We start from the raw sequence: 26,373 nt of genomic DNA, 5'->3' as shown, positions 1-26,373 counted from the left end.
ATTGATTGCCTCCTGCACGCCCCCAACCAGGACCTGGGCAGGGAGGAGCCTGCAACCACGGTACATGTCCTTGACCGGCATCGAACCTGGGACCCTTTCCTCTGCAGGCCCACGCTCTGTCCACTGAGCCAAACCAGCTAAGGGCGCTTTGCCTAATATTTTTGAACAGCTTTATGCAGATACAATTTACATCCTGCAAAACTCACCTGTTTTAAGTGTACAATAACTTTTCGTAAATTTACAGGACAACCATCACCGCAATCCAGTTGTGGAATATTTCCATCACACTGAAAAGATCCCTACTGTCCATTTACAATCAATCCCAGCCTGTTCCAAATCAGCCTAATAAGTGTATTTTACAGAGTTGAGATGACCTTATAGACCCCAGATAAGCCCTAAAAGGAACCCAGGATTGGACTCCCAATGACTATGAATATGGAGTATATATGTATGTTTTTTCAGCGTGCCAACTATGTCCAGGCTCGATCTGTGTGTGAGGAGTTCCTTCATTCTCCCACTGACCAAAACACAGTTAGCTGCCCTACGTGTTTATCTAAATGGTGCAAAAGCGGTAAGCGGGTGCCTCTAAACACGCAATGCGCGCATCTGTGTAGGAGGTGAGCACCAAGTGCTTAGTGATGAGTAACGCGTATCCAAGGCAGGGCCAGTCCGTGTCGTGTGCGCCTGCGCGGCTTCGTGAGTGCCTAGAAACCAGTACCTAAAAGCCCCTGCTCGCGATCTGCCGGTTCTGCTGCAGGGGCACCGCCGTCTCAGACCTGAGCGTCCACCCGTGATGCACAACGAACCCAGGCCCGGTAGGTAAACCCCACCCCCTCGCTTTCCCCACCCGGAGCTTGCTCGGAGCACCGAAATTGTCCGGCTACGCGCAGGGGCCGCGAGAATGGGGCGCTCTGCCATAGCCACACCCCACAGTTTACTGGGCCGCGTCTCCTTGGTCTAGGAAGGACTTGGCCCCGCCCCTTTGGGTTGACGTCATTAGCCACGTACCACGTTGCTACGTGTCTCCAGCCTGAAAGCGGAAGTTACGCTAGGGGACTCGCGAGCGCAGCGATGGGCCTGTAAGGATATAGGGCCGCTTGAGGAAGGGGGCGGGCAGACCGCCGTGGACGGCGCCGGAAGTGGTCGTGCCGAGTAGAGGTAGGAAAGAGGCTGGCCAGCCAGTTCATTCGGTTGCAGCTGGCCGCCGGGGTAAGGCGCGTACTCCCTCCTCTCCGAGAGCCTGGCCCATTCTCTCCGATCCGGTCAACATGGATTTCAGGGAAATTCTCATGATAGCTTCTAAAGGACAAGGAACCAACAGCGTACCGGTAAGTAGCCGCTGGGACACCCCTGAGGTTCTAATCTTAAAGTTGGAAATGTGTATCGATCGGGTGGAACTTCGAGGCATCCTCCTCTCGGCTCCGAGAGAGGCAAGACCTGAACACCCTCGCTTACTTTTCTTGGGCATGTACTCCTGGGAACTCGGGGTGGATAGGGGCTTGAGGTGAGGCGGGGGAGCCTTCCAGTGAGTGGCTCTGCCAGCTCAGTTGCCCCTGCAGTAAGGGCTGTGCGGTTTGGGTGTTTTAACAGTTGCGTGAGAGCTGATGAGTGAGTGGAGTGGTGCCTGGCACACGGTGGAATCGAGCGTTTGTATTTTCCGGCTTTCGCTATAAACTTCTCTGCCCAGAGTGGGGAGGAAGTATGTATATTGAGAGTTCAGGGGTTTTAGTTGGCCTGATAGCCTTTTGGCTGATTTCCCGCCTCTTTTCGGGTCAAACATTTAGTGCTTTCCCCAACAAGTTCTTCTGATTTGTGTGGCCCCACCCACTTCACAAATGAAGGGATTAAGTTATCATTTCCTAAGGATCACTTTTTGTATTGGAAAGAGAAATGGAGCAGATTCCACGAAGTCCTTGGCTAACAGCATTGGGTGAGCTAGTTTTAGCTTCCGTTTACTCGTGGCCTTCCAGATTTGTCTTTGTTTGAAATCTAGGTCTCATTTGCTTAGTAATGTTTGCCAGTTCGCTAGTATTCGCAGCGGTGGTGTTCGGCTTTTAAAATCGAAACGCTGAAATGGTAGAGAGTGCCTGGTTTGCGGGATCGTAGCTGCTTTGCATAAACTAATCATTTCTGGGTCCTCAGATGGTACCCACAAGACAGCTGTAAACCGATAAATTGCATTGTGATACCTGCGGTTTGGGCACTGAGACGTAGAACTCAAACAGCTCTCTGTTACAGTCAATTCAACTGGAATTTATTGCTCTCTCACTGCGGTCTGCATTTCTTAGGATTTTGTCTATTACCACGCTTTGTGTGTTTTTTTCTCTCTCATACTTTTCTTGTCTTCTGATGCTGTCTCACCCTTTTGAAAACAGTGATCTGATGATAGTAAAATAACTGGTAAATAAAACTGAGCTCCATCCGTTTATTATCTGTCCAGCCATCTCCATCCCAGGTACTCTTACTAATCATTCCCTTAAGCCATGAGTCATTAGCTATGCAGGTTGAAGTTCTGGGCTGAAACCTTTGAAACCTTGAACAACAGAATTATTTCCTACATCTGTAAATTTCCTAGACAAGTCAATATTGAATTTTGTAATACTGGATCTTTATGTTAGGTCCATATTTAATTCTAAATCTTCCTGAGTTTCAGTGTAGGTGAAAAATAGGTGGTAATACTATCTTTGATGCCCAGGAATAGTCTGTAGGAGAATCAAATAGTCTTTTTTAAAAAAAGAAAAAAAAACATTTATTTCACTTATTTAGGCCTTCATTGGTTGTTTCTTGTATATGTCCTGATGGGGGATCGAACCCATAACTTTGGTGTATCAGGACGACACTCTAACCAACTGAGCTATCCAACCAGGGCTCTTTTTTAAATTTATATACATATTTTTAGAGAGAGAGAGATGAAGGGGGAGAAACATCGATTTGTTGTTCCACTTTTTTATGCATTCATTGATTGCTTCTTCTTGTATGTGCCCTGACCTGGGATAGAGTATCAGGACCACACTCTAGGGCCAAGAGTTAATCATTTCTTATTCTAAAAACCATTAGCCTCTAGGAGAAAAGCAAATGTTGCTAGAGCAGAAGCAGATTTCAGAATATGTGTAAATTTCAGAATATATGCATTATTTATTGATCTGCCTATGATTTGAATAAAGATTGGAAGCAGAAAGATAAACAGGTAAATTGGTGAGGTCATTTAAAATTTAATGATGTTATGAAAGCATGCTTTCCCCTACCCATCCCCCAAAAGCTAGTAAGCTTAAAAGTTGGTTTAGTTAGCCGCATTATAATCCTTATCTTTTTACATCACAAGAGAAACTGATGTAGAGGCAAAACTTTAAATTTAATCCGTGACCTTGCTTCAACTTGATTCACCTTAATTATTCTAAGTTACATTCTTCATTAGCTTGAAGTCAAGTCTTTTGGAGCACACCATCAATGCAAACAATGTATACATAATAAGGCCCAGGAAAAATACTTTCTTTCTGCAGGATTCCTTGTTATTTTATATTGTTGACACTATTACAGATGCCCCTCCCCTTTTAACCCTTTAACCATCTCTATCCAGCCCCTGCCCCCTACGCTCCCCCGCCACCATTACCACACTGTTGTCTGTGTCTGTGGGTTATGCACATATGTTCTTTGGCTAATCTCTTCATCTTTTTTCATCCAGTCTCGCCATCCCCCCTCCCTCTGACTTCTATCAGTCTGTTCCATGTAGCCATGCCTCTGGTTCTATTTTGTTAGTTTATTTTGTTCATTAGATTCCACCTATAAGTGAGATCATATGATATTTGTCTTTCTCTGACTGGCTTTTTTTGCTTGGCATAATAATCTCCAGGTTTGCAGGATTCTTTTTTCTTTTAAGTCAACTGGAGAGACATATTTTTACAAAATACATATTTTAAAATTTTTGAACACTTGTAAAACATATAGAATGTTAACATATACCTATATGCCCACACCTCACATTTAACATACATCAATATTTTGCCATATTTTATAAAAAGATAATTTTATTGATTTCAGAGAAGGGAAAGGGAGGAAGGGAAAGATAGAAACATCAATGATGAGAGAGAATCATTGATCGGCCACCTCCCACATGCCCCCACTGGGGACCGAGCCCTAAACCTGGGCATGTGCCCTGACCACGAATCAAACCGTGACCTCCTGGTTCATAGGTTGCTGCTCAACCACTGAGCTACGCCAGCTAAAGGAATAAAGCCTAATTGATATGACTGAAGAGTCTCCCGAGCGCTGTTTCCTTTTTTTTTAAATTATAACATATGGTACAGGTTCTTTTTTTGTTGGTTTTTGTGTGTGTGGTTGTTGTTTTTTTTGTTGTTAATCCTCACCCGAGGATATTTTTCCATTGATTTTTATTTTTTATCTTTTTTTTTGTCCATTGATTTTTAGAGAGTGTGTAAGGGAGGGGGAGAGACACAGAGAGAGAAACATTGATGTGGGTGCCTCCCACACCCTCCCCTGTGGATCAAGCCTGCAACCATAGCAACTGACATACATGCCCTTGTCTGGAATCAAATCCAGGACCCTTCAGTCTACAGGTGGACACTATCCACTGAGCCAAATTGGCTAAGGCAATACAGATTCATATAAAAAAAAAAAAAGAAATCCTTGTAAGCCACCATCCAAATCAAGAAACATTTCAAGCCACATACACACACTCAGCTTGACATAAACTTGATTGATTTTCTAGAACCAGTCTTTGCCATAATTGGCAGCGACATCACCATCCCTCTAGTGCATGATTCATTTTTCCTTTTTAGCCATCTTCTTCCCCATCTTCCATTTGGATCCTGTCAGACTTGATGTTCAGATTTAGTCTTCATAGTTCCTATGGCAGACCTTTACTACAGGAAGATACCATTAGCATGGATTAGAATGAAATCCAAGGAAGGCTACTAATAAAATCTGAAACACCTGTACAGCCACTTCCAACTCTTTGCAGGGCTTTATTTTTAAGAGGTGTCTGTTGTTACCTGGCTTGAGAATAAATGAACACTTATTTCCCCATGGGACATCTTTCTTTTTTCTGTTGTTTCCTTTTTAAAATAATTAGTTATTTTTATAATGTTTTAGTTAAAACAAAGAAAGGATTGCATCATGCCTAGAAATATTTGGCACGCTATATTTCCCAGTGGGAAACTGAGTGCAGAATAACAGCTGATCAAGGTGATGTAACCAGTCATTGTCATTAGCTCTGCTTATATTTAAACAATAAAAGATATTTTTTGTAAACTTACACTTGAGATTTTTCTCCCTGCCTTCCTCTAGCAAAAACAAAGCATTTGTCTTGTTTTGATAGAATAGTAGAGCTTAGATTATGGATTCTTCTAGGTTTCAAATAGCTATATTTAATGGCTTGTAGTGCATGAGACAGGTTACATGGTCTTTCTCACAGACAGTGAAAATCATCCCAGACACGATAACAGTAGCTCTGATGTGACCCTCAAACCAAAAAGTAAAGGGGAAGCCTTCATTTGGTGCCAGATATATAAGGATTTGGGGGGCTATGGCTCCTTGAGAAAAATAGAGGTACTGAAAATGGAGCCCAGGAACCGTAACTGGGATGGCAGTTACAGATGTCTTCAGGAGCTAGATAGTGTAAATTCTTAAAGTAGTCTGGATGTAAAATGATAGGTGACAAAGCGCCACATATTCCAAAGAAACCTACTATTTATTACAGTAGTTATAGTTCCTTTTAAAGAACCCTATGAGCCCTAACCGGTTTGGCTCAGTGGATAGAGCGACGTCGGCCTGTGGACTGAAAGGTCCCAGGTTCGATTCCGGTCAAGGGCATGTACCTTGGTTGTGGGCACATCCCCAGTAGGGGGTGTGCAGGAGGCATCTGATTGATGTTTCTCTCTCATCAATATTTCTCTCTCTCCCTTCCTCTCTGTAAAAAATCAATAAAATGTATTTAAAAAAAAAAAAAGAACCCTATGAGCCTTGGCCGGTTTGGTTCTTTGGTTAGAGCGTTTGGCCCTCGGACCGAAGGAACGCAGCTTCCATCCCTGGCCCCAGTTCGGGCGCCTGGGGGAGGCAGCCTATTGCTGTCTCTCTCTCTCCCACTCCCTCACTCCCTCCCTTCCACTCTCTCTAAAAAATCAATGGAAAACATATCCTTGGGTGAGGATTAACAAATAAGTAAATAAACAAACAAACAGTATGAGCCAACAATAAAGTTTCTACAGGCTGTCACTTTGTAAAACTTGATCTATAATCGTTATAACTGGATTGCTCCCATTCTTGGATCTGAAGATGACTTTTCCAGTGCCTAGAAATATGGATTTCTAGCCTAGAGCTATACTTCTCAACCAGTATTTTAGTGAAAGGGTCTTTTTTTTTTTAATCCTCAACTGAGGATATGTTTTGTTTTGTTTTTTTTTAATTAGAGAGAGAGGGAAAGAAGGAGAAACAGAGAGAGAAACATTGATCAGTATTGCTTCCCGTATGTGAACCGCCGGGATCAAGCCCCAGCCTAAGTATGGTATGCCAGATGATGCTCCAACCAACTGAGCCACCTGGCCAGGGCTAGGGAAAGGGTCTTTTAGAAACTAGCATCCCCACAGAAATTATTTCTCTTCCTCATCATTACCTAGATCCGTGGTCGGCAAACTGCAGCTCACGAGCCACATGCGGCTCTTTGGCCCCTTGAGTGTGGCTCTTCCACAAAATACCACGGCCTGGGCGAGTCTATTTTGAAGAAGTGGCGTTAGAAGAAGTTTAAAAAATTTGGCTCTCAAAAGAAATTTCAATCGTTGTACTGTTGATCTTTGGCTCTGTTGACTAATGAGTTTGCCGACCACTGACCTAGATAATCTCTTTCTGAATAATAATAGCAATAGCAATGAACATTTATAGTGCTTACTCTGTGCTAGGCACTGTTCTAAGCACTTTATATACATATTCATTAATTTAACCATTATAATAACCATATAAGGAAAGTTGTTTTACAGATAAGACCCAGAGAGATGTAGAAACTTGCCCAGAGTCACACAGCTAATCAAGTGACAGGGCTAGTAATGGCAGAGCAGAGAATCTAGTCCAGACGGACTGGCTGCAGAGTTCATTCTATGGAAGGAACTGTGCTGAATGAGGAGACTGTCATCTATACAGCCTGAACCACCGCACCCATCCAGCTCCCTATCCAACTCCAGGCTAATATAGCCTTAAAGCAGTAACCCTATTAGTTTTATTAATAACACTTCTTCGTGTATAATAAAGTCTGATGGGAGAGATATTTAAAGGCCAAATCAACAGCATTTGAAACTGGTGGATAGAGAAAAGTTGGGCCTATTAGGGAGAGTGCCATCATGGTTAACAGAAACAGTCTGAGAGTGAGGGAAGAGAAAGGTCAGTGGTGGGCCTGTTTGAGGTAATGGCACTGTCCAAGAGGTAGGTGGAAATTAGGGAATGGCATTTAAGATTGAGGTCAGAGCTAGAGATATAAGTGTTGGAATTAAATTAGAAGTGAGGCATGTTGTAGTGGGAACACTTTTGGACCTGCCTGAGACCTACATGCTAATTCAGACTCTGTCTGCTACAAACTGGAAATACATGGTTGTCCTTTCTGGAGCATTTCTTTGTTTTTATATTTTTAATATACTTTTATTGATTTCAGAGACGAAGGGAGAGGGAGAGAGAGATAGAAATATCAATGATGAGAGAGAATCATTATCAGCTGCCTCCTGCACGCCCCCTACTGGAGATCAAGCCCACAACCCGGGTGTGTGTCCTTGACCAGAATTGAACCCAGGACTCTACAGTCTTCAGGCCAATGCTCCATTCACTGAGCCAAACCAGCTAGGGCTTCCTGGGGCATTTCTAACATAGAGGTTGGACTAGAGGCTCTGAAGTACCTATCTGATACTTCATTTTATAATCAGGTTTATTAGAAATAAAGTAATAGTAAATTTTACATTTAATGCCATAACAATCCTGAATAGCAACTTTTTGGTTTTACACAGGTTTCATATGCACAATTCTACACAACACATCATCTGTACACTGTATTGTGTGTTCACCACCCCAAGTCAAGTCTCCATTCATCACTATTTATCCCTTCCTCCACCTTCCCGTCCCCAACCCCAATTTTCTTAGTCTCAATACAAGGAACACATGTTTTAAAGTGACTTAGTGTGTTCTAAGTCTGTTGGCTTTAAAATTATAAACCTTGGCAAAATCTCCAATACTGTTTTTAAATGGTATAAGCTTCACTGTTGTGGATCATTCATTGGGGTCCAGCAGAATGACTGAGTTGGCTTACAGTATAATGAAATGGATATACTTAGGATGAAAGAAACTCTGGTCCAGCTGCTTTTCATGAAGCTGAAATAATGAAGCAGCCTGGTGCCTTGAATCAGATTCAGTATTGGTGGGAGCATCTTGATGTGCTGCTGCTAGAGCTAAATGTGACCATCTGATGTAGGGGAAAGTGCCAAGTAGTTCTTCGCCTTATAACTAGAATATATTGTCATTCCAGCTTGAGGCTTTCTTCAACATTTTTATTGCGATATAATTCACATAGCATAAAACCCACCCACTTAATGTGTAAAATTCATAGAGTTGTGCATCTATCACCAATATCTGATTCCAGAACATTTTTATCATCCTCAAAAATAATTCCTTACCTTTTAGCAGTCATTTCTCCCCCATCTCCCTCTCCACTCAGCCCTGGCAACTACTAATCTACTGTATGAGTTTGCCAATTCTGGACATTTCATATAAATAAAATCATATACCCAGTGTAACATTACATAGTGATAGATATCATAAAATAAGGTAAAATGTATAGGCCATAAGCAAATGATTAAATAAGTGATTATACAAAGTATATAAGATTTTTTAAAATTTTGAAAAGCCCCATGAATTTTTACTTGACTCTATTAAGTTTGAAAATAGACACCTTCAAAGGCCAAGAGAATACCTTTCAGAGAATGCTTTCTAAGCTGGTTCCTAACATCCTTGAACTGAGAAATTATAATTATTCTATGGCTTAACTAATTAAGAGATAATTAGTTTTTATGCCCATTAAGTGTTTTAAAAAGGGTATCATTTTAATTCTTTTGGAGTAAAAGCAGAATATCCTAGAAATTAAAAAATGACAATTATATAAGTAAATTTAAAATGATGGTAATGTAATTTTATTCTGTAGTCAGTGTTGACTTTCTTATTAACTTATATAAAGTGAAGGGGGGCATTGCTCAGATAAAAACTTTGAAAGAAAAATATTTTCTCAAATAGTTTGAAAGAAAAATTACAATATGTGGCTTTGATGGTCAGCTTTATGCTAGCTTTATGAATTCCTTTTTAAATTTTTGTTTATTGATTGATGAGAAAGAGACATCTATTTGTTGTTCCACTTATTTAAGCATTCATTGGTTGATTCTTGTGTGTGCCCTGACAGGAAATTGAACCCGTAACCTTAACATATCAGGAACCAGCTAAGCTACATGGCTAGAGCAGGATTGTTTTTCTTAGTGAATCTGAGTTCCTGAAAACCCCCTCCTTGTTTCTTTCTTGTGCTCTGCCTTTCCTGTGTTTAAGTTCCTAGTTTGTGTTTCCTAAAGTGCTGTATATGTAGCTCTGGCTCTACCATGATTTTAAACTGATGCACAAATACTTTTTATTCTAATAGTTATTTTTTTTATAGTTATATATTGTGATATGATTTGGAAAAATATAACTAGACTTCTAACCTGTCACTTCATAGATATTATTACTTGAGGTAAAGCTGTAATACTAAGTCATGGTGTTAAGTCTACATATTTTCTTAAAATTAATCTATAATAATAAAAGTGTAATATGCTAATTAGACCGGACAGCCGAATGACCTTTTGGACGTCATTCCAGACATCCTTCCTGACAAAGCTGCAGTGGCAGGGGCCGAGGCAGAGGTGGTTAGGGGCGATCAGGCGGGCAGGCAAGCAGTTAGGGGCAATCAGGCAGGCAGGCAAAGTGGTTAGAGGCGATCAGGCAGGCAGGCGAGCAGTTAGGGGCGATCAGGCAGGCAGGCGAGTGGTTAGGGGAGAGCAGGCAGGCAGGCGAGTGGTTCGGAGCCAGCAGTCCTGGATTGCGAGAGGGTGCAGGCTGGGCTGAGGGACCCCCTTCCCCTCCCCCCTCTTATGTACGAATTTCATGCACCGGGCCTCTAGTAAATAATACAGATGGTATACTGAAAGGAGAAAAAATGTGAATGTGGTATGAGAATGTCTGAAGCTTGGTAAACACTGTGTTAAATTGTGCCCATTGACATTGTTTTTCTTTTGGGTACCTGTATTCAGTGAAGAGCAACTTTGCTACTTGTCATAATCCCATTACCTATCTCTTGAAGTCCCAGGTTAAGAAGAAAGATGTTTATCCTGAAACCAGGTTAGGAAGTGCTCATTGTTATAATATCTAGATAATGAACCAATCCTATCTACACTAATAAAAGAGAAATAAGCAAAGTGACCGTACCTATGCGACACCCACCAGCCAATCAGGAGTGGGTATGCAAATTAACCCAACAAAGATGGCATGTAAATTTGCATACACGGCGCAGAGCAAAGACTTAAGGCTCTGGCCTGAGTGAAGACTGAAGATGACTGAAGACTGAAGAAGCTTGGCTTCTCCACTGCGGCTGGAGCGAAGGCCTGAGTCCCGGGTGCCAGAGGAAAACCGGTGCCAGCAGCCAGGGGAAGGAAGGCCTATTGCACGAATCTTCGTGCAACAGGCCTCTAATCCTATATAATAAAGCGGTAATATGCAAATTGATGGTCATGCTCTCACAAGATGGCTGCCTACGACCAGGCCGGAAGGGGGGTTAGTGAGGGATGACCAAATGCCTGAACAGCAGGCTGCATGGGGTGACCAAGCCGGCAGAGGAGGGCAGTTGGGGACAACCAGGCCAGTAGGGCGGGGGCAGTAAGAGGCGACTAGTCCAGCGGGGGGCGGGGGGGACAGTTAGGGGTGACCATGCCAACTGGGGGGGGGCAGTTGGGGGCAACCACACCAGTGGGGGGGGTGCAGTTGGGGGCGACCAGGTCGGCGGGGGGGCAGTAGGGGTGACTAGGCTGGCGAGGGGGAGGGCAGTTAGGAGCAACCAGGCCTGCAGGGAGGGGGCAGTTGGAAGCGACCTGGCTGGGGGCTGGGGGCAATTAGGGGCAACCAGGCCAACGGGGGAGGGGGGTAGTGAGGGGCAATCAGGCCGGCAGGCGGGGGGGGCCAGTTAGGGGCGACCAGGCAGGCAGGCAGGTGAGTGATTAGGAGCCAGCAGACCAGGATTGTGAGGGAGATATCCAACTGCCGGGATCGGGCCTAAACCGTCAGTAGGACATCCCCCAAGGGGTCCCAGATTGGAGAGGGTGCAGGCTGGGCTGAGGGGAACCCCTCCCCTGTGCATGAATTTCGTGCACTGGGCCTCTGGTTTTAAATAATTAACACTGCCCTGGCTGGTGTGGCCCAGTTGGCTGGAGCATTGTCCCATACCCCAAAGGTGGCAGGTTCGATTTCGATCACGGTTCCATCTCATCAGGGCACATGTGGGAGGCAACAGATCGATGTTTCTGTCTCACATCAATGTTTCTCGCTCTCCCCCTCTCCTTTCTTCTCTCTAAAAATCAATTTTTAAAAAAAAGACTCTAAAAATAAATTAACACTAACATGTATATTGGCATTTTTCTGTGAGAAACACTGTATATAAGCTTTGATTTGGCAGGCAAATCTATTCTTGTAAACCAGGACAATTTTATATACCTAGTTGGGTAAGCAATTAGGATAAACATCTTTCTTTTTAACCTGGGACTTCAAGAGATAGGTAATGGGGTTATGACAAGTAGCAAAGCTACTCTTCACTGCTCCTTCTCTTCAGTCTCCCTTAACCGGGCCCCAATCCACTATGGAAAGGATCTACAACTAAATTTACAAAGATAAGGATTTTTTTTTTTTTTTTTTTTAAGGATCTCAATATGACTCAGCCAAGGGAACTGTGAAAGAACTCTGGAAGCTCTTGGGATTTCTCTGTCAGGGATGTGTCAGTTCTCAGCATTGTTATTATGCAGGATTTTCAGGTTGGTTAGGGCCTGCTTTCTTGGCCAGTTGCTTGTTAGTAGACTGACTTAGCTGGAACTTCCAGCCTGTTTCAAGATGCCTTGTGTTTGACAGTCATATGGTAAGCATGGATCCTTTGGCTTTCCTCCAGGAATTTCATACACACTTTGGGAATCACCCTTTGGTTCCTATGTAGCTGAATTTGTTCTCAGAGTTAGTGTTTCTTTTTTAACTAACACAGCAACAGGTTCAGTGGATAAGAATATCATCTGTTTACTTGTAATAAAACAAATGCGGGAGGGCACTTTAAACATCTTATTTCCTAGCCCATACATTTAATGTGGATGGTCCTAGAGATGAATCATCTCAGTCTGAGTTATTAGCTGTTTATCACACTTCTTTAATGATAGTTACTTATAAAATGGAAATGTTTTTCTTTTCACAGTTCAAATTAACAATATTCTAGTGTTAGTCATTTCCCAATGCAGTTGCATAAAAAGTGAAGCCCAGAGAAATACCATCTGTGCAAGGATAATAATGTTAGCGCTTTTTGGTTGGTCAGAGTTAAATCTCAGTGTTTCATGTTGTAGGCAAAACTATGTAGCCATGCGTCCCTACTAGAAAATCAGCTGGAGTAGGGTATTCAGGAAAGAACATAGGTGTGAGTAGTAGTTTTTTCTGCTTCTTTGAAAAGTTGGACTTTGAAATGCTTAATTCTGAAGAAGGCTGATTTTTAAAAAATTTATATTGATGGGTGATGGCGATCTTTAGTCTACTGATTCAAATGTTAATCTCTTTTAGAAACAATGTCACAGATACACCCAGAAATTATGTGCTACCAGCTACTTTCCTGGGAACCCCTTAGCCTAGTCAAGTTGACACAAAAAGTTAACCATCACAGTCCACAGTACACTGTTGCCTGAAATTGGATCTCTCCTCTGAAAGCGGTCTCACAGGCTGTCATGGAGCCCAGCCGAAGAACCTTCACCTCCAGGAAGGCCTCACTGTATGGAGAAGGCTGATTTTTATTTATTTATTTTTAAATATATTTTATTGATTTTTTACAGAGAGGAAGGGAGAGGGACAGAGAGTCAGAAACATCGATGAGAGAGAAACATCGATCAGCTGCCTCCTACACACCCCCCACTGGGGATGTGCCCGCAACCAAGGTACATGCCCTTGACCGGAATTGAACCTGGGACCTTTCAGTCTGCAGGCCGATGCTCTATCCACTGAGCCAAACCGGTCAGGGCAGAAGGCTGATTTTTAAAAATCAGAATTTTAAAGCAATCTGTTCTAAGTGGTGATTTTTTAAATTTTTTTTAAATTTTTTAGCCTTCAGTTCAGGTTCTCTGAATTTCTCATTTATGCATTATTTGAGATGTTACAGAGAAACTGCACATAAAAATCACATCATAATCATATTTAGCCTGGACCTTTATGGCTAAGCTTTAATGTGGGTTATTTGATGTCTTAATTATTCAGAATAGGTATTTCAGTCAATACTTAAACCTCCTATTGTTTGCCACAGTGCTTTACACCTAATAGACAATATATTTTTAAAGTTGAATTGATTATAACTTTTACTTTTTTTTTTTTTTTTTTGTAGAAAAGGTATAGTTTGGCAGTGGGTCCTGCCAAAAAAGACCCAAAAGTTAAGGGTGTCCAATCAGCAGCTGTACAAGCTTTTCTCAGAAGAAAAGAGGAGGAGCTCAGACGAAAAGGTATGTTATCTCTAGCCTTATTCTCAATTTTATTTTGTTGTTGGTTTTTTTGTTCTGTTTTTTGTTTTGTTAGTCTTCCAGTGAGGATATTTTTTTCCATTGATTTTAGGGAGACTGGGAAGGAGGGAGGAACATTGATGCAAGAGAGTCAGATCAATTGGTTGCCTTCCATGAGGGATCCAACCTGAAACCCAGGTAGTACGTGCCCTTGAACGGAATCAAACCCACCACCCTTCTTTACGTGGGCAGTCTAACTACTGAGCCACGCCAGCCAGGGCTTATTCTTAATTTTAAAGTCTTCCACCTTCACAGCTAGCTTATACTTAGCCAATGGATATTCGTAATAACATAACAGGCTAATGGATTTGTTGCGTATGTGTATGAGTCAACTGTATTTATTTATAGCAGTATATATGTTGTTTTTTTAAAATATATTTTTATTGATTTCAGAGAGGAAGGGAGAGATAGAAACTTCAATGATGAGAGAGAATCATTGTTCAGCTGCCTCCTGCACACGCCCTACTGGGGATTAAGCCCACAACCTGGACATGTGCTCTGACCGGGAATCAAACCATGACCTCCTGGTTCATAGGTCAACACTCAACCACTGAACCACACCAATCGGGTCATATGTTCTTGTATTGATCATTTGTAACGGTGTTATCCTTTATTCCCTCTTAAATAAAAGCTTTTTGGGAAAAATGATCATATCTTCTAGTTGATGATAGTAACACCTATAAGAACTCCATTCTTTAACTTTGGTTCTGAATCTGCTTCTAGCCTCTTTTGTATTTTAATTTTTTTGTTATTATTATTATTTTTTTAAAATATATTTTATTGATTTTTTACAGAGAGGAAGGGAGAGGAATAGAGAGTTAGAAACATCGATGAGAGAGAAACATCAATCAGCTGCCTCCTGCACACCTCCTACTGGGGATGTGCCCACAACCAAGGTATATGCCCTTGACCAGAATCGAACCTGGGACCCTTGAGTCCTCAGGCCGATGCTCTATCCACTGAGCCAAACCGGTCAGGGCAAATTTTTTTGTTATTATTAAGTATTATCTAAAAAATTAAAATAGAGGCAATTTTTGAAAACCAGTAAACTCAAGAAGTAATTTTACTTCATGAGAAGGAAACTGATTCAATAAGTTTAAGTATTCATTGATTCTAATAACTATTAAGTTAGTGCTACTGTTCCCTTAACTTGGTATATTTATTTGGTATGAACTATTTTCTATATTTAAAGTTAAAAGTCAAGTCTCACTTGCTTAGTCATATAGAAAAACCCATATGTGACCCAGTCATTGTGTTAAGATGACTCAAATGATACTCATTCAAATGACTTTCTCATTTGATTCCTAGATGTCTTCAAACTGTATTGATGTTTTTTTTGTGTGTGTGTGTGCTTTTTAAATATATTTCTATTGATTTCAGAGAGGAAGGGAGTGGGGAGAGAGAGAGAGAGAGAAACAATGATGAGAGAGAATCATTGTTCAGCTGCCTCCTGCACTCCCCCTACTGGGGATCAAGCCCAGGCATGTGCCCTGACCAGGAATCCAGCTGTGACCTCCCGGTTTATAGGTCAATGCTGAACCACTGAGCCATGCCAGCAGGCTGTATTGGTGTTTTTTTATTGTTGTTTTTTGTTAATCCTCACTGGAGGATATTTTTTCCATTGATTTTAGAGAAAGTGGAAGGGACAGGGAAGTGGGGAGAGAGGAGAGAGGAAAACATCGATGTGAGAGAGCCATATTAATTGGTTGCCTCCTGCGTGTGCCCCAATTGGAGCAGGGAACCCGCAACCCAGGTACATGTCCTTGACCAGATTCATACCCATGACCCTTCCGTTTGTGGGCCGACCCTCTAACCACGGAGCCACGCCAGCCAGGGCCAAACTATATTGTTTCAAACTACATGTTGCTTATGTTTTGACCACCAACTGATTTTTTATAAACATACTGTTATCTTGAGACCTTGAAATATATTCTTTTTTGTCCCTTTTAGCCTTAGAGGAAAAAAGGAGAAAAGAAGAACTAGTGAAAAAGCGAATTGAGCTAAAACATGACAAGAAAGCAAGAGCTATGGCCAAGAGGACAAAGGACAATTTCCATGGTTACAATGGGGTTCCTGTTGAGGAAAAGTCAAAGAAAAGACAGGCAATGGAAAGCCATAGTCAGGGAACAGACCAAGAGTATGAGATGGAAGAAGAGGAAGAATTCTTAGAATACAATCAAGCAGCATCAGAGGAGGAGTATGAAGAAGAGCAAGAACCTCCTCCCAAAGCTGAAAGTAAACCAAAGGTCCCCCTTAAAAGTGCCCCACCACTCATGAACTTCACTGACCTACTCAGGCTGGCTGAGAAAAAGCAGTACGAACCAGTGGAGATCAAGGTAGTGAAGAAAACAGAAGAGCGGCCTATGACTGCACAAGAACTTAAGGAGCGAGAATTTCTTGAACGAAGGCACAGGAAAAATAAACCTGAGGCAGATGCAAGACTACCTCCGACCAAAAAGGCACCCTCTCAGACAGAAAGTATGGGCACAAAACCTAGCAGAGTTTCTGGGGACAAGCACCCTTCTTCCAAGGGTACTCCCCTTCCTCGTGCTGAGAAGAAATCCAGACCCAGCGCAGCTAGTGAGAAACATTTAGGTTTGTTTTCATCCAAATCCATGCCGGGAGAGAGGACCAAAGTAGGATCTAGCAACTGCTCCCAACCCTCGCATCGGGAGGACCGTGACAGGCCTGTTTTCAATGGGGCTGGAAAGACCCACTCGAGCACCTATTCACCAAGTGTTCCAAAGACTTCTGCTAAAGGACCGCAGAAATCTGTTACTGAGCACAAAGCCAAAAAACCTCCCCATCCTAGCCATTCCAGCCCTGGACCCGTGGTCACCCCACATAAGGCTAAGAGTCCAGGTGTCAGGCAGCCAGGCAGCAGTTCCAGTCCAGCTCCTGGGCGGCCCAGCATAGCGAGTATTCGGCCCTCGGTTAGTTCTAGCTCCATGCCCAGGCGCCAGAATGGCAGCTCCAGCTCAGGACCTGAGCGATCTGTCAGTGGGACCAAGAGGCCAGCCAGTGACTCAAATCCTCCTGGAAGGACAGTCAGCAGTACAGGTGGCTCTGGACGACCCATCAGTGGTTCTGGGAAGTCAGTGGTCAGCTCTGGTGGCGCTGGGCGGCCTGCGCACAGTCCACATGACCGACGACCAGTGAGTGGCTCAGTGCCCCCCAGGCAGTCAGTCAGTGGCCCTGGGCGATCAGTAAGTGGCTCAGTTCCAGCTGGACGGACTGTCAGTAGTTCAGGCCCTGGAAGACCAGTGAGCAGCTTGGGACCTGGGCGAATACTTAGTAGCTCAGGTCCCCCCCATAAGCCCAAATGCACTGTTGTCTCAGAAACAATATCTTCTAAGAATATCATTACCCGGCCCAGCAATGGACAGATGAATGGAATGAAGCCTTCCTTGGCTGGCTACAGATCTGCCCAAGGTAAAATTGCCCCTCTCCCTAAGACTATCTGTCATTAGGAAATTGGAAGACACACCTTTTAAAAATATAACCAGAGTCCTATAATCCTTTTATGTGCCCTTTAATGTATTCGTATATTGACAGAATCCTGATTTTTTTTTTTTTTTGGTCTGTGCCTGAGAGTTCCTTTAGTGAGACTTATCTATGTCCTCTGTGTTTATCCCAGTAATGTCTCCAAGTTTAATAATCTTAGCTCTGTGATTTTAAGACAGTGAGTGTATATGCCTAAATTGTTCAATGAGTAAATTCACCTTTTCATGAGGACTAAAGAGACCTGTCTTCAAGCATTAGAGTGTATTTGTAAGCTTGAAGCCTTTTGGTGCATTATTTATTCATCACATATTTATATTTGTTAAGTACCCAGTATGTTCCAGGAACTCTTTTAGACTGCCCTTGTGTTTCTGCTCCTTGGAGTACTCAACTTTAAAGCCCTAGCTATTAGTTCTTTAGGATTCTGTTGTCCCAAGATACAGGATCCTTGGTGGCACCTACTAGCTGCTAGGTCATAGTTCTTCATGGTAATAAGCATTTGTTAAAGTACTTGTTGGGCACCATCTATAATAATAAAAGCATAATATGCTAATTAGACCGATGTCCTTCCGGATGAAGCCGGGGCTGCGAGGGAATTCCAGGTACTGGGTGCCTGCCAACAGCCAGAGGGAAGCCCAGGTCCCAGGTGCCAAAGGGAACCGGTGCCAGTTGCCGGGGGAAGGAAGGCCTACTCTTGCATGAATTTCGTGCATCGGGCCTCTAGTCCTATATAATAAAAGGCTAATGTGCAAATTGTCCCCTCAACTGGGAGTTCGACCAGGGGACGGGGCAGGCCTGCCAGTTGCCTGCAGCCCCACTCCCAATTGGCATGCGCACTCGCACTCGTACACACACACCGATCGGGGCCGGCCAGACCCCACCTGTGTACAAATTCGGGCACTGGGCCTCTCATGGAGAATATAAAAAGAAACAAAAGATTCTCATCCATGCTTTTAACTTCCTAATTTAACTAAAATATTGGTTCCCAACCAAGAATGATTTTGATCCCCAGTGAAAAATTGGCAATGTCTAGAGACATTTTTGATTGACACAACTGAGGATGGAATGCTACTGGCATCTGTTAGACAGGAGGCGGGAATGCTGCTATTATCCCACAATGCACAGGACAGCTTCCTCATAACAAAGAATTATCTGGCACAATATGTCAGTAATGCCGAAGCTGAGAAAGCAGCTCTGAGCTAATGAGACAAGCCATGAATATTAAAACTTTAGAAGAACAAAAGGAATGTCTGTAATCAAGGACAAGAAAGCAGTTCTCAGATGCTGGTCTATTGATCAGTGTCAATCTTTTGCTAAAATTTTAATCAGTCTTTTGGAAAAATGACAAAAATAAGGATAATATAGTGAATTTTTCCTAAAGTCAAACTTTACTCAGTTTGAACAGTTACCCATAATTCTTTCCTACTTTGTTGGACTTTTTAAAAATGTTATGACATTAATGGTGATAATAGATAGTAGATTGTTACCTATGGTGTCTTTTCTTTGCCAAATTAAAAGTTAGTGATCCTATAGCTATTTGTAATTTTTTAATGTTGCAAATTTTTTAAGTCCAGAAGAATGGAAACTACTAAACTAGAAAATGTAAGACATAATAAGTCCTGGGATATATAGGAATTCTATTCCTTGTGGATACCGTGAAGCATCAGGGATGATATAGGAATTACTCCATGCCCTGCACTAGCTTGCTGGCTCAGGTTTTTGAGAAGACCATCTTAATGAGTTCTCAAAATGTGAATTTACATAGAACTTTGTTGGGACTATTATAATTTTTTTTTTTGGGGGGGTGCTATTTTAAGTTTTAATGCTCTTATAAATAATGGCTTTTCTATTCTTAGGTCCTCAAAGGATTCCCTTCCCTAGTGGTTACAAAAGACAGCGAGAATATGAAGAGGAGGAAGATGAGGACTATGACTCCGAAATGGAAGATTTTATCGAAGATGAAGGAGAATCTCAGGAAGAAATATCCAAGCACATTCGCGAAATCTTTGGCTATGACCGAAAAAAGTAAGGCTAAAGAATATTTAGATATACTTTTCATTTTGAATAACTCATGCAAAGAGGAAAAAATAAACATTAATAGTAGAGGTATTGAATGCAATTCTAGGAATTCTTGAATGATTTAACTTCTTTGCTATTTATTATTTAAGAATTAAATCAGAATTATTTGTGTAGCTCTTTGCGTGAGTGCCAAAAATTAACCCCTTTTAAAGAGTTTTCTTTAAGATGTATATTTAATGTGAGTGAAGCAGTGTGGTGTGGTAGAAAACAGATTGGCTTTGAAATCAAAGCCATCCACAGAGCTATGTTGAAAGCTGATCTGATCTGACACCTGAAGAACTTTGCTACTCAGAAGTGTGGTCCCTGGACCAACAGCATTGTTATCACCTGGAAGCTTGTTAGAAATACAGCCTCTCAGGCCCCACTTCAGATCTACTGAGTCCAAATCAGCTTAATAAGGTTCCCAGGTGATATGCACACTAAAGTTTGAGAAGCAGAGGAAAGATCAGGGTTTGAGTGGAAGTTCTACCACTTGTTAGCTAGGTAAACTTGAGTTATTTTATGTAAAACTAGAGGCCCACTGCATGAATTCTTGCACCAGTGGGGTCCCTCAGCCTAGCCTGCGGGATTGGGCCCAAACTGGCTCTCCGACATCACCCTAGGGGTCCCAGACTGTGAGAGGCGCAGGCCAGGCTGAGGGACCCCACCGGTGCACGATCGGGGCCAGGGAGGGATGTGGGAAGTTGGCCAGCCAGGGAGGGACCGCAGGAGGGCTCCAGGGCATGTCTGGCCCCTCTCGCTCAGTCCTGATAGGCTGGACCCCAGCAGGAAGCTAACCTACCAGTCAGAGCGTCTGCCCCTGGTGGTCAGTGCATGTCATAGAGACCAGTTGAACGACCTTAGCATATCATTACCATATTATCCTTTGATTGGTTGAATGGATGACCGGACACTTAGCATATTAGGCTTTTAGTATATAGGACTAGAGGCCCAGTGCATGAAATTCATGCACCCCAGTGTCTCTCAGCCCAGCCTGCACCCTCTCCAATCTGGGATCCCTCGAGGGATGTCCGACTGCCCGGCATTCAGACATCCCTCTCACAATCCAGGACTATCACGTAAGTAGAGGTGAGTTGAGTAAGCATTGGATTGGTACCTTCATCAGCATTAGATTCAGGAATAGTTGCCTACTCCCAGAAGGCAGTAGCCCTTCTGAAGTAAAGACAAATTAAATGAGGCTCTCAGGCCCCACTAAGGGCTCATTTAATTTGTCTTTTCTTCAGAAATCCACCTCTACCCATCCTTTGCAAGGAAGAGTAACCCTAAGTGTGTTTGATTTAGTTGTAAAGTTGTTGATTTTAGCCCTAACTGGTTTGGCTCAGTGGATAGAGCATCGGCCTGTGGACTGAAAGGTCCCAGGTTCAATTCCGGTCAAGGGCATGTACCTTGGTTGCGGGCACATCCCCAGTAAGGGGTGTGCAGGAGTAAGCTGATCAATATTTCTCTGTCATTGATGTTTCTAACTCTCTATCTCTCTCCCTTTCTCTCTGTAAAACAATAAAATATATATATATTTTAAAAAGATGTTGATTTTAAAAACAGCACGATTTAGTTCCTTTAGAAATTTGAGGTTTTGTTCTTTTTTTAAACAATTTTGATTTCCTCTCTTCAGATACAAAGATGAAAGTGATTATGCCTTACGTTACATGGAGAGTAGTTGGAAAGAACAGCAGAAGGAAGAAGCAAAAAGGTAAGTAAACAACTTACGTTTGTGTTGCCATGTCCGAAAAACTCTTATTTGCTGCTTCAATTGTACCATTGGGAGCAGGGGCTTTGGGCCACACAGTTCTGAATTCCGTCCTGCTTACTTGTTGTGGGGCTTTAGACAAATTCCTTAGCTTTTCTAATTCTTATTTTCTTGTTTGTAAAATGAGAATATACTGTTTTTACTGCTTTTGAGGTATTGTGAGGATTAAGATAATATTGACACATTGCCTAGGGCAGTGCTTCATCCATGTAGACACACAACAACTGTTTGAAGCCGCCTGGGATCTCAGCATAGCATGGTCTTGTTTTTTGTTCCCCATCCTGATTCCCTTTGACATCAGACATATTTCATTCTTGCCTACCCTGTGCCACTGCTGGCCTCAGGGACCTGATGAGGGAGGGATATTAAATTCCCTCTGTCTGATTCCTGTTTGGCTACCTGGTAGCAAACTAATGATATTTTCTTGGGTAGTGGTAACCAATGATTACTTTGTTTATAGCATTAACTTGGTGAAATAATTCATGTCAGTCTCAACCCAGAACATTAAACCTTTTTCTCCCTCTTGCCCTCCCTTGTCTTGTAACTAGGTATCAAGATAAAGTGTTGGGAAGGAGTAAGCATGGAATGTTATTTCTTTTTTCTTTAATATATTTTTATTGATTTTAGAGAGGAAGGGAGGGGGAGAGCTAGAAACATCAATGAGAGATAATCATTGATCGGCTGCCTCCTGCACACCCCCTACCGGGGATGGAGCCTGACCGGGAATCAAACCATGACCTGCCTACTGGTTCATAGGTCGATGCTCAAACCACTGAGCAACAGCAGGCAAGCTGTGAGGTCTTCTTTCCACTATAATTTGAGGCAATGGCATGGCTCTTGGTAGTAATTTTGAGTGCATACTACATTCCATCTGAGCTCTCAGTGGAAATTTCACTCTTGCTTTTTAAAGAAAGTAGAATCTTTGTCCTACCCTATATAAGCAGCTGGCTTATGGGGGGCAGCAGAGCAGACTTTGTGGATGACCTGCTGCTCTCCAATACTACCGGCAGTATTAGAACAAAAAAGACGAAGTAGTGGTATTGACAAATACCTTTTATTCTTTTTCTTTTTTGACAGTTTAAGACTAGGTATGCAAGAAGACTTAGAGGAAATGAGACGGGAGGAAGAAGCAATGAAATGCCGAAAGGTCAAGAAGCTGAAAAAACGTTAGCTGCTGCTTTTATTTATTTTTGTGAAACTCTGGAGAGACTCTACTGCAAAGAAGTCCTGCCTACGGACTGAAGAAGCCCATTATCATTTTAGATTTATACTTGGGTCCTCAAGGACAAGGAATGGATAATGTATATTTTGAGCATAAAGTATTTTCAAATACTTTCCGGAGTGAAATCTGTAGTGCAGATGACGTAATGCCCAGTGAGTGCTCTTAGGAAGTTAACTGCTCACAGGGGCCGACCTTGATCCTGATGAGCTATACACTCTAATGTGGGGCCCGCTCAACAGTCAGCCGATCTTCTTTTGTTCCTTTGCTGTTTTAAAAAGGAAAAAAGATTGCCTCTTGACTTCCATAATTCTGTTGATGGGTGAGTAGGGCAATGGCCGGCTCCCAGTCAAACTTATTTTGTCTTTTTATGAGAAATCTGGCCCTTCCATGAATGTTGCCAGCAATAAAGTGACCTGTTCTAATCTATATGTTTGGACTGAGAACTTGAAAATGTAGAGTAGGCTTTATAATTATATGGATGTCATCTCTGTGACTTTGAAGTAAAAAGTAGAATAAATTATATTGTATTCTATATTCACGGATTGGATGCTGAGCATTCTTATTCACTGATTTAGGTGATTAGGCAATTAACCAAAAAAATTTCAAGTTAAAAAACAAGTTATGCCATTTGGTGTAAGAATATTCTTTTCCAAGTTTTCCTTTCAGATTTATTTTAAAATAGACAATGTTACTGTGCTGATTTTTATCTAAAAAGTCATTTTATATTGAAGAAAAAATATTTTATTCAAAGATTAGAGTTGAAAGAGTAATAGTTTAAAAAATAAGCAAGTGACATGTGAGGCGACCCTTACTCCCCCATTATAAAGGTATTTTGGAATCCAAGGTGCCCTTGTATCTCTTGATATTAATGACTTTGCATTTTTATCTTAAAATTCCTTAGTAATTAATGGCAGAAACCAAAAACTAAATTCATGTGTATCAAGAGCACCACCGCCTCTTTTTGCTCATATTGCACTTTTATTTCAAACTATGCACTGTGAAGAGATTGTTTCCCCAGGTTGAAAAGGATGTTCCCTGTTACTGGTGGTGTACTGGGCTGTGGAACTGGCTTCGTTCTCACCTTTCTTTAGACTTGCTCTCTCTTAAGCCTCAAATGCAAGCAATTCTCAGGCTGACTTAGGTTCTAGTTGGAGAGAAGCTAAGTCTCAAGGAAAGTCAGTGACAGAAAATGAGATATGATGATGATGATAGAGAGCATTTGTCCTTGATGCTAAATGTGCAGGGTTGGGGACAGAGGGACACAAGCTTACAGAACACTTCTACAATAAAGATTGTGGTTACTTTAAGCTGTTGGATGGTGGGGGTTAAGTAGTAAAGGTTGTCCTACAAAGAATCCTTACTATTCAAGTAGGTCCAAAACTTGTTTTGTGCTATTACTTTTTATTCAAAAAGCTTTCTTTATTTTTCAAGTTTGGGTATTACAAGTGACCATTTTTAGCCTTCCTTAATGAGTTGACCATGTGACTCAATCTCTTAACCTTGACTCATTTTGAACTGAGTTTCAAACTTTGAAAGTGCAAAGATTTAATTTTGAAGTTGAGTCTAATGAAAGGTGTCTTCATCACTAGGAATAGCACCCTTCCTAATGCTCCACATAGACTGTTACACTGGTGGCAGAAAATCCTATTAACTGCCTCACGGGTCTCAAATACCTTCAGTTCAGTGAAATTGGTTTGAGGGTAGTGTGATGTTCCATGTAATAAAACAGGTTTGGAACATTATTTCCTTTGTTGCCGTGTACTTTCTCCACCCCTTCAAATGCATTTTTCTTGGATAAATTTTTTTTCAATATTGTAATTGTCAATTACAATCAAGTGCTTGTCACAGCTGAAAGATTCTTGGTGGCTTAAAGTTTTCTAGCACTTTACTCAATGACATTTGTACAGAAAAAGGCACCATTGTGCTAGATAAAAGTTCCAGAACTTGGTAAGAAGTCAGGTTGTGTCCTTATGCGTCTGTCACTTCTGAATGTTTCCTCTCTAATATCAATGTTGATTTTTAGTAATCTGCAACATCAACATTATAAAAGGGCACTTCTGTGGTTCATTTTTTTTTTAAAGTTCTGAGTCTTTTAAATTAATCTTGGCCTTGTTTCCAAATCCTGTCTTCCATTTTATTCTGCATTCCTGACCACAAAGTTCACAAACCTTTGAAGAAACTGGAATGGGCTGTTATTTTATCAAGGTTTACAAATTAAGTGCTTGATTTTCAATGTATCCTCCGTTTTGACTTTCAGATTTTATTAATTCAATATTTGAAGATGTGCCTTTTATTGGATAATGTTAATGCACGAATGTAGTAATGTTATTTCACGATTGTAATAATGTTACATGATCATGGGTGTGGTATTCTCTAACAGATGACGTGAAAGGAAAGTAGTTTTCATAAAACTCAATATGCCTCTGATTGCACAGTCCCGCTTGCTTTTGATGGTTGCTATGTCAAAGCAAGGGCACTTTCTTATAAGGCTACTTTCAGGACTTGTCTTTGTATTGTCTCTAAACTATAAATGCAGTTATGTCCATTTGGAGGCCAGGGTACCACATGTCACAGGCAGCCTTACATGTGTGCCATGAAAAGGTTCAAAGACTGTTAACAAAAAAGAAAGTCTATGGGAACTCAAAATTTCATTTTTTTAAATGTAATCCCCAAGATTTTCTTCAAGAAATAAATTACTGTTTTGTATTTTGTAACCTAAAAGCAGCTACTAGTACATTTCTGAGATATAGCAGGAGACCAAAACATGTTTGGAAAGAGAATAAATATATGAAGAGAGACGGTTGGTTTATTTTCAATGTGCTGAATATATTAGACTATTTATTTTATGAGTGAATGTGATGAAATAAAGATTCAGGTTTTAGTGTATGATTAAGAATGGGATATATAGATTTCTTTGAAGTTATTAAATCCATCATGTCTTTTACATAAACATTGTTTCTAAACAAGTTTAGAAACATTTACATAGCTTAGCTTGTTAACCTGGTGCTGTTGACCTGCAAGAGAATCTACTTTTGCATATACAGGTGAAAGTTTTGCAATTTATGTATACAAGAAATCATAGGCATTAAAAATATTTTATTGATATCTCCCTGGTTTGCACTTATTTACCAAAACTCATATTCCTATATCATCACCCTGAACATATTTCCAGCTAGAAACCCCAGTAGACTCATCAGACTTCAGAGATGGAGTTTGCCTCCTTATACACATGCCTCTGTTCATTCTCCCTTATACATTCACATCTGTTCAGACCCTACCAGTGACAGATCTCTCCCACCAGCTTACAGAAGGCACCCAAGTTAGGAGAACTGTTTGGGGGGAAGAAGAACTGGGTATATACTTATCAAGAAAAGCAGGCTCTGACCCCCTGTAATAAGGCTTGAGATGGCTGAGATGAATCTTTAGGAATACATTCTAGTACATGAGGGACATCCTAGCAGCTGAAGAATGCAGTCACTTCATGAAGTGTGTTCAGACTAGATCATAAGTACAAGAGATGCCAGTATCCTAGATTGAGAAATTGTGAAGTTTTGCTTATGGGTTTTGAATTCACATTTCTTTCCACAAAAAAAAATTAAAAGGCTAATCCACTCAGTGCATAGAGCCACTTACAAATAGTTCAGCAAATCTACCAAACAGGCATCAACAGAATGTGGACATAACCAAGAGATCTGCTGGTGAGGGTGCACTTCTGGACAATGGAACTATGTCAGTCATCCAAGCAGCCACAGAATAAGAACAATTTATACAGTTTATTTTAAAAGTATTATGTTTACTCCCGTTAGAGCTGTTCCTCCCTCCCCATCCCCCCTTAGGGTCAGAAAGCTCCAAATCACTAGAGGGCTTATTCGGAATAACCTAGGGCTCAGACACCCAGCTTAATGGGATAGATCTTATACTTAGGTTTCATCCTTGGTCTCATAAACTCACACTGCATCATAATGAGGACTAAGCAGTTA

General features: G+C 41.6%; 1 protein-coding gene across 2 annotated transcripts; it reads left to right on the top strand.

The window, feature by feature from the left end:
• Positions 1 to 1,062: 1,062 nt before the first annotated feature.
• Positions 1,063 to 25,498, top strand: SPTY2D1 (SPT2 chromatin protein domain containing 1). 2 transcript variants are annotated; one of them, XM_008148988.3, is made up of 6 exons: positions 1,063 to 1,328; positions 13,673 to 13,787; positions 15,795 to 17,276; positions 19,202 to 19,370; positions 21,037 to 21,114; positions 22,249 to 25,498. In XM_008148988.3, exons 1-6 carry the CDS (start codon positions 1,269 to 1,271, stop codon positions 22,340 to 22,342), a joined length of 1,998 nt encoding a protein of 665 aa, XP_008147210.2. In that variant the 5' UTR covers positions 1,063 to 1,268; the 3' UTR covers positions 22,343 to 25,498. The 2 variants fall into 2 exon arrangements, with proteins under 2 accessions (XP_008147210.2, XP_028012551.2); XM_028156750.2 differs by lacking the exon at positions 1,063 to 1,328 and adding an exon at positions 12,148 to 12,184.
• The last annotated feature ends 875 nt before the right edge of the window (positions 25,499 to 26,373 follow it).

This window comes from Eptesicus fuscus, chromosome 13 (assembly GCF_027574615.1).
Source record: "Eptesicus fuscus isolate TK198812 chromosome 13, DD_ASM_mEF_20220401, whole genome shotgun sequence".
NCBI classification, from domain to species: Eukaryota; Metazoa; Chordata; class Mammalia; order Chiroptera; family Vespertilionidae; genus Eptesicus; species Eptesicus fuscus.
This window is presented reverse-complemented; position numbering and strand designations above follow the sequence as displayed.

Excerpts from the sequence above, each read along its gene's own strand:
- SPTY2D1 (XM_008148988.3), top strand. The coding sequence starts at position 1,269 with ATGGATTTCAGGGAAATTCTCATGATAGCTTCTAAAGGACAAGGAACC. Across the intron at positions 1,329-13,672 it reads AAGGAACCAACAGCGTACCG|AAAAGGTATAGTTTGGCAGT; the intron begins GTAAGTAGCCGC and ends TTTTTTTTGTAG. Across the intron at positions 13,788-15,794 it reads GGAGGAGCTCAGACGAAAAG|CCTTAGAGGAAAAAAGGAGA; the intron begins GTATGTTATCTC and ends TGTCCCTTTTAG.